General features: G+C 47.6%; 7 protein-coding genes across 7 annotated transcripts; 5 read left to right on the top strand and 2 right to left on the bottom strand.

The window, feature by feature from the left end:
* The first annotated feature begins 5 nt into the window (after window positions 1–5).
* Window positions 6–1,127, top strand: OGAPODRAFT_15461 (uncharacterized protein). Its single transcript, XM_018353750.1, has one exon. It carries the CDS (start codon window positions 94–96, stop codon window positions 904–906), a length of 813 nt encoding a protein of 270 aa, XP_018213545.1. The 5' UTR covers window positions 6–93; the 3' UTR covers window positions 907–1,127.
* OGAPODRAFT_92316 (heat-shock protein) lies at window positions 1,112–3,049 on the top strand (the record flags this gene model as incomplete). Its single annotated transcript, XM_018357137.1, has 1 exon — window positions 1,112–3,049. The coding sequence occupies one exon, from the start codon at window positions 1,112–1,114 to the stop codon at window positions 3,047–3,049; it is 1,938 nt and encodes a 645-aa protein (XP_018213544.1).
* A 36-nt stretch (window positions 3,050–3,085) lies between these two features.
* On the bottom strand, window positions 3,086–8,049 carry OGAPODRAFT_15460 (uncharacterized protein). The gene has a single exon (XM_018353749.1). It carries the CDS (start codon window positions 6,755–6,757, stop codon window positions 5,318–5,320), a length of 1,440 nt encoding a protein of 479 aa, XP_018213541.1. The 5' UTR covers window positions 6,758–8,049; the 3' UTR covers window positions 3,086–5,317.
* On the top strand, window positions 3,086–8,049 carry OGAPODRAFT_97367 (uncharacterized protein). Its single transcript, XM_018357947.1, has one exon. The coding sequence runs from the start codon at window positions 4,251–4,253 to the stop codon at window positions 5,292–5,294; it is 1,044 nt and encodes a 347-aa protein (XP_018213540.1). The 5' UTR covers window positions 3,086–4,250; the 3' UTR covers window positions 5,295–8,049.
* Window positions 3,123–3,965, bottom strand: OGAPODRAFT_11370 (uncharacterized protein; the record flags this gene model as incomplete). Its single annotated transcript, XM_018353270.1, has 1 exon — window positions 3,123–3,965. The coding sequence occupies one exon, from the start codon at window positions 3,963–3,965 to the stop codon at window positions 3,123–3,125; it is 843 nt and encodes a 280-aa protein (XP_018213543.1).
* Window positions 7,555–7,962, top strand: OGAPODRAFT_6493 (uncharacterized protein; the record flags this gene model as incomplete). Its single annotated transcript, XM_018355804.1, has 1 exon — window positions 7,555–7,962. The coding sequence occupies one exon, from the start codon at window positions 7,555–7,557 to the stop codon at window positions 7,960–7,962; it is 408 nt and encodes a 135-aa protein (XP_018213542.1).
* Window positions 8,050–8,257: 208 nt separating the features above from the next.
* OGAPODRAFT_97364 (uncharacterized protein) lies at window positions 8,258–12,794 on the top strand. Its single transcript, XM_018357946.1, has one exon. It carries the CDS (start codon window positions 8,583–8,585, stop codon window positions 12,750–12,752), a length of 4,170 nt encoding a protein of 1,389 aa, XP_018213539.1. The 5' UTR covers window positions 8,258–8,582; the 3' UTR covers window positions 12,753–12,794.
* Window positions 12,795–12,813: the final 19 nt, after the last annotated feature.

The raw sequence follows: 12,813 nt of genomic DNA, 5'->3' as shown, positions 1-12,813 counted from the left end.
TAGGTTCTAAAGTCCTTGGGTATATTTTTTTTATAATTTTTACATAAGCACCGATTTCACATTTTATTTGTTGGGCCAAACACGTTCAAACTCATGCTCTATATTGACCAGGATCCATTTTTGAAATACAATCCGTACCTGGAGTCTGCAAAGACGCCGTTCCAAAGACACTGGCATGAAATTGTAGCCAGCGCGTTGTTCTATCATGCAATCACCATGGCTGCCCCGTTGATCAATACCGCGATCTTTGGAAAGCATTACACAGGCATCACCAATAAAAAACGCAAACTCAACTTTGACATTCACATTTCCGCATTCGTGCAGTCCATCGTGTCAGTTGCCCTATGCATCCCCATGTTCTTCCATCCATACTTTAAATCCGATCCGGTGTTTGGATCCTACGACTTTGCCGGATTGACCGCCGCGCTCACCTGCGGATATTTCGTGTGGGACCTGCTGTACTGCTGCTTGTTCCACTTCGACATGTTTGGCCTGCCGTACTTATTCCACGCAGGAGCAGCACTTACCGTGTTTGGGATGACCTTTAAAGGGTTCTGCCAGCCGTCGATTCCTTCGTTCCTGATCTTCGAGGCCAGTACGCCCTTCGTCAACCTGTACTGGTTTGCATCGAGGCTCCCAAAGGGGGCTGTGAACGAGACACTGTTTATTGTGAACGGAGTTCTGCTAATTGTTTCGTTCTTCTTGTGCCGGATCGTCTGGGGCATCTACGCTGCCTTCAGAACTTTCTATATCTGCTTCCAAGTGCGTGAACAGCTGCCAACCGGGAGCCTGCCCATCACCATAGTGCTCAACATTGGCCTCAATGTGCTCAACATCCACTGGTTTTCCAAGATGGTGCTTCTGGCATACAAACAATTTGCTCGCTCAGGAGAGAAACACGAGTAGCTCGCGATAGACATCCGTGCACCAGCTACCCCACAAAAAACAGCGTAAGCGGTGCTGGAATTTTCCAGAAATTGCCTTAGTATGGAGAAGGTACCAGCAACCGACAGTCGACACCAGAGTTTCCATATGTTTCCATCCGATGTAGCATTTTTTTGTATATAAAGCGGGCCTCATGCCACGCATATTTCCTCAGTATTAATTCAAGATGTCTAAAGCAGTCGGAATTGATTTAGGAACAACGTATTCTTGCGTGGCCCACTTTGTCAACGACAGAGTTGAGATCATTGCCAATGACCAAGGTAACAGAACCACACCTTCTTTTGTGGCTTTCACCGATACCGAGCGGTTGATCGGTGATGCCGCTAAGAACCAGGCTGCCATGAACCCAGCCAACACTGTGTTCGACGCCAAGAGACTGATCGGTAGAAAGTTTGATGACCCAGAAGTGCAGAACGATATAAAACACTTCCCATTCAAGGTCGTTGAGAAGGGTGGCAAGCCTCACATTCAGGTCGAGTTCAAGGGTGAGACCAAGGTGTTCACTCCAGAGGAAATCTCGTCGATGGTGCTGACCAAGATGAAAGAAACAGCAGAGTCGTACATGGGTGGCAAAGTGACTGACGCCGTCATCACTGTCCCTGCCTACTTCAACGACTCGCAAAGACAAGCAACCAAGGATGCCGGTCTGATTGCCGGTTTGAATGTGCTCAGAATCATCAACGAGCCAACCGCCGCTGCCATCGCCTACGGTCTTGATAAGAAGGAGCAAGGTAAAGGCGAACAAAATATTTTGATTTTCGATCTTGGTGGTGGTACCTTCGATGTTTCTTTGTTGTCCATTGACGAGGGTATCTTTGAGGTTAAGGCTACGGCCGGTGATACCCACTTGGGTGGTGAGGACTTCGATAACAGACTGGTCAACCACTTCGCTAACGAGTTCAAGAGAAAGTACAAGAAAGACCTAACGACCAACCAGAGAGCATTGAGAAGACTGAGAACAGCCTGCGAAAGGGCCAAGAGAACTCTCTCGTCCTCCGCCCAGACTTCTGTCGAAATCGACTCTCTGTACGAGGGTATCGACTTCTACACCTCGATCACCAGAGCCAGATTCGAGGAGCTCTGTCAGGACCTCTTCAGATCCACTTTGGACCCAGTCGAGAAGGTCATGAGAGACGCCAAGCTCGACAAGTCACAGGTTGCCGAGATCGTGCTGGTTGGTGGTTCGACAAGAATTCCAAAGATCCAGAAGCTCGTTTCTGACTTCTTCAACGGCAAGGAGCCTAACAAGTCCATCAACCCAGATGAGGCTGTTGCCTACGGTGCTGCAGTCCAGGCCGCTATCTTGACTGGTGACACCTCGTCCAAGACTCAAGACCTGCTTCTTTTGGATGTTGCTCCACTGTCTCTGGGTATTGAGACCGCTGGTGGTGTCATGACCAAGCTGATCCCTAGAAACACCACCATCCCAACCAAGAAGTCTGAGATCTTCTCCACCTACTCGGACAACCAGCCTGGCGTCCTGATCCAGGTGTACGAGGGTGAGAGAGCCAAGACCAAAGACAACAATCTGCTCGGTAAATTCGAGCTTTCTGGTATTCCACCAGCACCAAGAGGTGTTCCTCAAATCGAGGTCACCTTCGATATCGACGCCAACGGTATTCTGAATGTGTCCGCTGTTGAAAAGGGTACCGGAAAGTCTCAGAAGATCACTATCACCAACGACAAGGGCAGACTGTCCAAGGAGGAGATTGATAGAATGGTCGCCGAGGCTGAAAAGTACAAAGAGGAGGATGAAAAGGAGGCTGCCAGAATTGCTGCCAAGAACGGTCTGGAGTCCTACGCTTACTCATTGAAGCAAACTGCTTCTGAGAAACAGTTCGAAGAGAAAGTGGACGCTTCTAAGAGAGAGTCTCTCAACAAGGCCATCGAGGAAACGATCTCGTGGCTCGACAACAACCAGTCCGCCACCACTGACGAGTATGAGGACAAGCGTAAGGAGCTTGAAGGTATTGCTAATGACGCATTGAAGGACTTGTACGCAGCCGGTGGTGTTCCAGGCGGCGCTGCTCCAGGTGGCTTCCCAGGTGCTGGCGGAGCTGCTCCGGGCGCTGACCAGGGTCCTTCCGTCGAAGAGGTGGACTAAACGATTCATGATGAGATAGGTAATGAAGGTTAGAAGGGTTTTATAGGAATATTTAATGGAATTACTATACGTGCTACTCAATTTCCTCGACTGTGGCCCGTTTGGTGGCCGTTGTAGTATTTTTTTCTGATTGCGACGAAACTGGCGGTGCATGTTTATGTTCGGACGCGGCCCTGGATTTCTTCTTCTTCCCCTTCCCTTTAGGTTCTTCCCATGCGTAAAGCGGCACAAAACTATCAAAGAAACCGCAATCGTCAAACAGTCGTGGGAAAAGCCAGAATTGTGAAGGAAGAAAAACGAGCGTGAACACGTAGATGATGAGTCGCACAATGGCGAGGGCGAAAAACAGACCAATCAGGCCCAGCAGACACGTACTCAGATACCAAACACCCTTTCTCATCCAGAAAGGCCACAAGGGGAACAGGATCACGGTGAATATGGCTACAAGCCCCAGTAGAGAATACACCACAAGGTACGGGTTTGGGGGCGTGAAAGTCCATACGAAATATTCGTCTGGTTGCAAAACAGCTTTTGTGGTCGACTCGAGGCATGGAACGCCCTTTTCGAGCTTGGCCTTCTTTTGTTTTGCTTCCTGTGTCTTGAGCTTCTTGACCGGCTGGATGAGCTGGTTCTGGATCATCAAAATGAACATTCTCTGTGCCTGTGCATTGTCTGCAATTATAGGAAGCGAGGGTTGTTTGGCCTGTTGTTTCTTGTACTCGTCGCTTAGCAATGCCCTTATACATCTTTTGTACCTGAAGAAGTCCTGTTTTTCCTTTGTGTTGATGTTGAATCCCTGTCTTTGTTTCAGGATCTTGTGATGGCGCAGGTACGTGGCCACAGTGACCGCCACGGGGTCTTTCACAGCCGGAGGCGTAAGCTTCTGTGTCTCGGATGGCCCTTGTAGTTGATTCATTGACGACGAGTTTTTTATTTAGCGATGTGTTTTAGCAAATCTCGAGATTGAGCGCCACACGACCCTCCTTGTAGCAGCTCTCGAACGGTATCCGACAGACGATGGGGACACAAAATTACATCAGGACCTGTTTAGCCAGTGTTCGTGTCGACCTGCCCTGCTGTTTGGTGGATAGCAGTGGACCGAAAAATTTCACTGTGGCAGCGTTGCGGAGTATGCAGGTATTAGTCATGCTGCTATTATAAGTTCGCTGCTGGCCAAATAATTAGTTGTTCATTATTTACCATGGCCAAGCTTAACGTTGCAATTGTTGGTACGGGTATTTTCGCCACAAAGGCCCATCTGCCTACCCTTCAGAAGTCGGAGTATTTCACTCCATACTCGTGTTTCAATAGAACCAGAGCCAAGGCAGAGGAGTTTGCCAAGAAAGACTCCAGCATTCAAAAGGTGTACGACAATCTCGAGGAGGTCTTTGAGGACCCAGAAGTATATCTTGTGGACGCCTTACTTCCTGCTCAGTTTACTTTGGACGCATTGAAGCTGGCAGTCAAACACAAGAAGAACATTGCGCTGGAGAAACCGTTGGCTGCAAATATCGAACAGGCGAAAGAGTTCGTCAAGGTTTCGAGAGAAAACCCTGACGTTACCGTGTTCATTTTGGAGCACTGGTCCTATTTCAAGGCCGTGGAGGAGCTCAAACGGGCGGTTTCTAAGATTGGAAAAGCGTACTCCTTTACATATCATTCGACAGGACCTTTCAACTTTGACAATGCTTATCTGTCCACGTCCTGGAGACAGAAGCCAGAACACATTGGCGGGTTCCTTTCTGATGGTGGTGTGCACCAGCTTGCCCTTCTGACCGGCGTGCTCGGCGAGGTGAAGACGGTTTCTGCGCACACGAGGCAGATCCGCGAGCAGAGCGGTGCTGACGACATTGCGTACGCGCTTCTGGAGACCGAGGGCGGCCAGATAGGCACATTTACCTACGGATCTGCTTTCGGCAATACTGAAAAAAGCTGTTTTTTCGAGATTCTCGGCGACAACGGGTCTGTTCACTTCGACTTCAGTCCGGGAAAAGAGAGAGCGATCACTATTAGAACAGGCGGGCTCACCGCGGACACTCCCAAAAATACCGAGAGAATTACGATCGAGGACGAGTTTTTGAGCACAGACAGAGAGTTTGAGGTTCTGGGCGAGGCGCTCACCACAAAGGACAAGTCCAAGATTATCACTACGCCAGAGGTGTGTTTCCACCATCTGAGCATTGTGGATGCGATCCTAAGAAGCAGCAAAAACAACGGGTCGCCAGAGGAAGTGATTAAGCCGTAAATTAGCGACTATATATTAAGTTACTAGTACCATTTCCATCTCATGAACTGCAGAATAGCACAGCTCACAATACTGACGCCCAACATTAGGACCAGCATCATGTTGGAGTATTGGTACAATCTTGCTGCGTCGGCCGGCCAGCCCGAATAAAGAGCGTAGGTGGCAGTGACGGAGCCAAGGTTTCCAAGACCAGACACCAGCGCTGCCGCCACTGCTGTGCCAACGTCTCCGTAAACAGGCAGCATGATCTCGGACGACATGGTCATAGTGATCGGCACGGTTGGCCCAAGACCAAAGCCGGCAATGAGCAGCCCGGAGTATCTGTGCCAGAACCCATGGGCATAGGTTGTGACAATCAATCCCACGATGATTATCAGGGTGCTGGCACTAAAGAGAATCGGCCGCAAGCTCTTGAATTTGTCTGCAAACGGTGTCACAAGCAAAATACCTCCAAGGTCGAAAAGCCAGATTGGAGCATACAGCAGTGAAACATCGATACCAGACAGACTTGGGTTCAAGGCACTGATGAGAGTGGTACCGAACACAGCTAGGCCAAATCCGGTTCCAACAACCCCAAAATACATGATAATCAGAGGCCATGTCCGCAGATCAGAGATGACCTTGACCACGTCCCTCCAGCCCCAGCTGAGCTTGATGTACCGTGCCTTCATGTCCTGCTCGTGGATGCGGCGATTTTCGCCAGTTAGAGGCTGAGGCGAGCGGAAGAAGACCGCCACCTTCTCTGGCAGGAACGATTTTTTAGGACTGACTAGGTGTGATGGTCTATCAGGAAGCCACCAAATCAGGGTGAAGCCAACAAAAATGGTGATAGACCCATAGACGATAAAAAGCCATTTCCAGCCCTCCATGTTTCTGGTCATATCCATCTTCTGGAAGCCTGCAGCAACCAATCCAGCGGCGGAAGCACTCAGCTGGGCAGCAGTGAAATAGTAGCCGATTCTGCGGGCTGTGCGGTGTTCTGGATACCACAGAGAGATGTAGTATGTCATGCCAGGCCACACGCCTGCTCCGGCCACACCGGAGAAGAAACGGATGGCAATGAGGCCACTTGCGTTCTTCAAAGCGGCATAACACGTGTAGAGCAGACCAACACTGACCACCATTCTGCTGAGCCAGACTTGAGGAGACATTTTGGTCATGGCTAGGTTCATTGGCAGATCAAACAGAATGAAGCCCACGTATTCCAGCGCCGACGCAACAGACGTGTCGTGGGACGTGAGATTCAAAGTTTGCTTGAGCGAGTGCCCAGTTTCAAAATTCATGGTTAGGGTGTTTCCGTATGCAGATCCTCCAAAAGACGTGAGGAAGTACAGACACCACAGAGCAGGAATGATCCGGAAGTCCAGATGCCTGTAGATCCGGTCCAACTTCTTATCTTCCACAGGGGTGAGGTGCTCAACTTCCTGCGAAGCCTCAGTTTTGGTGCTCGATTCAACGTCCATTTTGGTGTACCATTTTTAATTTTCAGCCGGTCAATTTATACTGATAAAAAAATTGACTAAGTCACTAAATTTTTGTGCAGAATGAATCACCGGAGTCACCTGCACAGCCAGGCTGCCGTGCATGCAACGATGAAAATTCAGCCATGATTTGGACCACCTGTCTAGTTTAGGAAATCGTATCTAGGAGTCCTGTGATTGATATGCTGATCTATTGTTGGCTGTAATTGTTCAAGGACATTTCCGTCGCCTGTTGGGGCCCTGAATCGGACAACCGTGTTTGTCATACTTTTGTTGAACACTGTATCAGATTATATATGGCTGGCTCAACAATGTTTGGATATTGTGATTGGCAAGACGGACATAGGCACAGATCTGGCCTTCCCACTACTGCTCGACGTCATCGGAAGTAGGCCGTCAAAGAACGCTTTTGTACCCAACAGAATTAAGCTGATGGAGTTGATTATGCAGATATAGACACCTCCAAACAAAACTACGATAATACATGCCGCGGAGCTTGTCGGGCGTCGGTCGACCAATGAGCCATCGACTCCGATCATAATCTGTACGCTATATCACATTGCATCGGAGCAGGCATAGATTGGAGACACAAATGGTGCTGCTTCAGACTATTCAGACACTCAATTAGTCTCACCCACTATGTCTGGTGGCTATTCATCATGGGATTCAACTGTAAATCGATTCTCACTCCTTAGATCAACTTCGATTCTTTTACTAAAGTATCCAGTGCACGACCAATATTTTCTTGTATAAACTTTTTCATCGACACTAATACCACCATGTGGAAACAGATTATTACCAGACCCCAGTCGACTCTTACGCCGGTGTCGCTCTCGTTGCCGCAGAGACCTCTGTCTCCTACGACAGTTTCAAGACTGACCAAGGTTTTCCCCCAAATCGAACAAGTCAACGCCGACAACTTGTACGGAAAACCATTCAGAAACGCTTACTACATTTCAAGAACTCAGAAAGGAAACATACCCGTTTACAGAACCTACAAAAGTCAGGCTATTGTCACCGAAGTGCGAAGAATCGAAGGAAGCTTGACCAAGTTTAGGGACGACGTCCAGAAGCTTTTCCCCGAGAAACCAAAAGGCGATTTTACGTGCCTCATGCAAAGTATGACACTCCGGATCAAAGGCGACGTCTCCAAACCTCTCAAAAAGTACCTGAACGAAGCATTCTAGTGTATATAGACCTGAACATATGTAATCTCTCTTGATGTGTTTGTGCTTACGTAAATCCAAAACTAAGCTGCGCATAACAGGAAGGGGAACAAAACACTAAAATATATTGTTGACATCGTTTTCAGCACCAATAGCAATCTGCAGTCTCCTGTTTGCAGTAACGACTCTGTTAATGCATAATGTCGTCTGTACAATCTGCTGAGTTAGCATCTCCGGCCAATGTCGAGCATCTTCATGACCGGTTTAACCAAGTAACTGCGGTTAACGGAGAAGAAAAGCAGAATGCTAGTTCACAGCGATTCTCCGGCAAAGAAAATGACCACGACAAGAACCAGCCTCCTGTAGGAGAGGAAAGCCGCATCAAAAATGACTACTGGAGGGACGAAGACTCGAGAACGGTCCCTACGCCTACTGCTAGAAGGACAGGCAGACTATCACTTTTCTCGTTCAAAGGGACGCACAACGAGCACGCTTCAGAGCAACCGATCGAGGAAAGAGAACCGCTTCAAAAGAAGATTTTGAAAGGGATCAAAAGAGTGGCCACCCGAGGGGAACCAGTGAGAAGTTCCACTGCTCATGGGCAGATAGACCATTCTCACGAACTTGAGTACAAAAGCCACATGAAAACAAGGTGGTTGGTTGACGCAAACATTTTAGGATACCCAGTTGCATTGGTCATTGCCACATATTTCATGTCTGATGAGCACGGCACAAGAAGAGTGCCACTTTTGCTTCAAATGCTTAGCTTGACGCTCACTGATGTGAGTACTAATGCGCATACTAAAAAACGCAAATTCAGAATAGACCTCGATTACGCAGTGGGGGGCCAGTATTTAAGGTGGTCTTTAGAGAAGACTTCCCGAGATTTGGCAGTTTTGCACAATCGATTGAGGCTCATGATTTTGCAAGAGAACGTGCTACAGAAGGGTCACAAGGAGATCGAGCTCCCAAAATTCCCTAAATATAAAAATCAAACCACATACTCAAAGCTAAAGCAAGGAGTCAATAGAGTGGAAACCAACGCATCGTCATTGATGTCGCCCAATGATGAAACCCCTACCGCATACAATCCCGTGAATTCCTCGGAATCCAGCGACGATGAGGAAAATGCCAGCATGTTCTCCGTTCGTTCCAGCCTAAGAAGACATGGGTTTTTTAAGCGCAAGCCAAACGATATTCTCGCCAACGAACATTATAGGGATGCTATGCAAGAGTATCTGGATAATTTGATTCGTACATTCAACTTGCGCCCTCAAGCGAACCGTATATTCCAATTTTTTGAACTGTCGCCAATAGGAATGCTCTTATCGTACGAAACAGGAAGAAAGCGCAAGGAGGGCTATCTGCTGATTAAAACAACAGCGAAAGCTCAAGGATGGAGAGTCGGGCATCTGAAAGCCAGAGAACTGAAAGCCATGGTTGAGCGCCACATTGCAAAATGGTTCATACTGGGTCACAGTTACATTATGTACGTTGCTGACATAAACTCCACAACTCCGCTGGATGTATTCCTCATTGACAACAATTTCAAATTTACTCTTTCAGGCTTTGGTGATGCTCCCGTCACATTGCACAACTTATCCGACTTTGTAAAGCAACAGCTCAAAGCGGAGGAAGAAGATGACGACGATGATGAAGATGGCTATGTGGAAGATCCTGCACCGATGCACAAGTCTTATTTGTCGTTAACCCTCGAAAACTCGGAACGGAAACTGAGTGTCGTCGGCAAGTCCGCAAATCAGATGAAGAGATGGTGTGTTGCAATCAATGAAATGGCAAAAGAGACCATCTGGTCCAAGAAGCATCGGTTTGAGAGCTTTGCACCTGTCCGTGATAATGTGTTTGCAAAATGGTTTGTGGATGCGAGAGACTACATGTGGGCTGTTTCCGCAGCAATAGAAATGGCGAAAGATGTGGTCTATATTCACGACTGGTGGCTTTCTCCAGAATTGTATCTCAGACGTCCTGCAAATGGCAATCAGGAATGGAGATTGGATAGGCTGCTTAAACGCAAGGCAGAAGAGGGCATCAAAATTTTTGTCATCGTGTATAGAAATGTTGCCAATACCGTGCAGACAGACTCCCTTTGGACTAAACACTCACTGCTGGATCTTCATCCCAATGTTTATGTTCTAAGATCTCCAAATCAGCTCATGCAGAATGTCTACTTCTGGGCTCATCACGAGAAACTTGTTATCATTGATCACACAGTCTGTTTTGTGGGAGGAATTGATCTTTGCTATGGCAGATACGATACTCCTGATCACTCGGTGGTTGACGATGCTCCATATGCATTTGACCCGATCCCTCCAAATAGCTCAAGCTCTACAGGAAATGCGTACCGCTACCAGATTTATCCTGGCAAAGATTACTCAAACCCTAGAATCTGCGACTTTTTTGAGCTCAACCAGCCATTTGAAGACATGATCGATAGACAATCAGTCCCTCGAATGCCATGGCACGACGTCCATATGATGACATGCGGCCATATTGCTAGAGATTTGTCGAGACATTTTGTCCAGCGTTGGAACTTTCTATTACGTCAGAAGCGCCCTTCAAGACTGACGCCATTATTGTTGCCTCCAAGGGACTTTACTGAGCAAGAAATTCAAGAGTTAGGACTTACGGGTACTTGCGAAGTTCAAGTTTTGCGTTCATCTTGCTCGTGGTCTCTAGGACTTCAGGAGCCCGAGCAAAGCATCCACAATGCATACTTGAGACTCATAGAGACGAGCGAGCATTTTATTTACATCGAGAACCAATTCTTTGTCAGCAGCCACGAGCATGATGGCGTAGTAATCAAAAACAAGATTGGCGACGCACTGGTTGAGAGGATTATACGTGCGCATGCAAATAGGGAGTCTTGGAAGGCAGTGATAGTTATACCCTTAATGCCCGGTTTCAAGAGCCAGGTGGATAGCAAAGAAGCATCGTCGATAAGGGTTATTATGCAGTGCCAGTACATGTCTATTTCCATGGGAGAGACGTCCATTTTTGCTAGACTGAGAAGGGCTGGTATTAGACCTGAAGACTATATTCAGTTTTATTCGTTGAGAAAATGGGGATACATTGGGAGAAAAAGGTCTCTGACGACAGAGCAATTGTATGTTCATGCGAAGACGATGGTTGTGGACGACCGCATTGCAATTATTGGTTCGGCAAATATCAATGAAAGATCGATGAGAGGTACTAGAGACTCGGAGATTTGCACGATTATTCGTGACAAAGAAATGATCGACACTTTTATGGATGGAAAGCCATATAAGGTTGCCAAATTTGCTCACACTTTGCGAATGCGGCAGATGAGGGAGCACCTGGGTGTTGACGTCGACTTGTTAGAGCTTGTGGAACGAAGGTTCTCTCAGATCGAGAAGTTTGCGTGTACTTCTGAAGGTCTGACCAGTGCCACCTCCAAAACAGGAGACAAAAAATTATCAGCAATGGTCGAGCTCGCTGCTCGGTATGTGCTAGATCTACCTGATGGAACACCGCGCTTCAAATCAGAATTAAGTGCTCATCGGACCGCCGGTAGCGAGTTGACCAAGAAGCTCATAGCTTCATTCCACAATGACTATGATGATGCTCTCTCCGATAATTTGGACCAGATTCCATTTGTGTATTCCTTTAACCATAGAGCAGGTGAAGAGAATCAAGGAATCAGGGAGAAAAAGGCATTTTCGAGCGATTCGCGGGTTACCGACAAAGCCCATAGAAATGAGGTGAAAGGGAATGGGCCGGACAAGTATCAATCGTCAACGCATGTGAACTCCAAGTCGAGGAACACAAAGCTTCTTGCCGAATGGGCAAGCTCGTCTTCTTCAGACATTCACCAGACTCTTCCATGCATTGAAGATGTGTTAGAGTTCATCACCAGCGATGATGGAAACTTACCGATAGACGTCCTCAACCATCAAAGATGGGATATGTTAAAGCGGTTGCATTATCTGCAGAAGCTTCTCAACAAACGCAAGCGGGAGTCGGATAATGCATCTGCCAATAACAAGGAAGATATCGGGAACTTTTCCTCGGGAACAGAAACCGGATACCCTGAAAGTTCACTTATGAAACAGCCTCGATTTCCGGCCACTTCGCTTTCGGATGCTGATGTTGAAGATCTGAGTACAAACTTTCTACCTAAAGTTTCACAATTGTTTGTGGACCCTTATTCTTTTGAAGACCCTCTGGATATTGATTTTTATGAAGGCTTGTGGATGCCGCAAGCTCTGCGCAATACAATGATCTACCAGATTGTGTTCCATGTTCAACCTGACGACACTGTTCAAACATGGAGTGATTATAAAATGTTCCAGGAATTGAAGGAGTCGTTCCTCTTGCACCAAAGAGCCAGTCACGGTGGTGCTACTGCCGCCGATGGAGAGCATGGAACCACAGAGCTGATGTCTCAGCAACTGAGTCCGGAGACAGCAAATGACAAACCCGGATCGAACGATAGTGTGACAAGCTCAGCAGGCGTCCAGACCCAGCCTCCGTTGAGCTCCGAGACAGACGAGGCCCAGATTGACAGTCTTCGCTACGCCATCCGTCGGTCGAAAATTGCCGAACTCGAAAGATATACGCGTCCTGGAGTCTCCAACAGTTACAACAGATCCAAGTCCAATCCGTTGCTGGGGGTTCCTTCGGTTTACGACTACGAGTCTGCCGAGAAGCTATTGAAACTTGTCACGGGCCATTTAGTCATCTTCCCAACCAAGTGGCTTCAGAAAGAGGTTGAGTCATCAAACTGGTTTTACACGGCGGATAAGCTTCCTCCGGTACAAATCTATAATTGACGTAATCATGTGTAAGGCATTGCTAGATTAGAAAAATACCGGCTGATGTCGAGCGGCACAC

The sequence above is a fragment of the Ogataea polymorpha genome (assembly GCF_001664045.1).
Source record: "Ogataea polymorpha strain NCYC 495 leu1.1 chromosome Unknown OGAPOscaffold_1, whole genome shotgun sequence".
NCBI classification, from domain to species: Eukaryota; Fungi; Ascomycota; class Pichiomycetes; order Pichiales; family Pichiaceae; genus Ogataea; species Ogataea polymorpha.
Note: the sequence above shows the minus strand (reverse complement) of the source record. Positions and strands in the feature narration are given on the sequence as shown.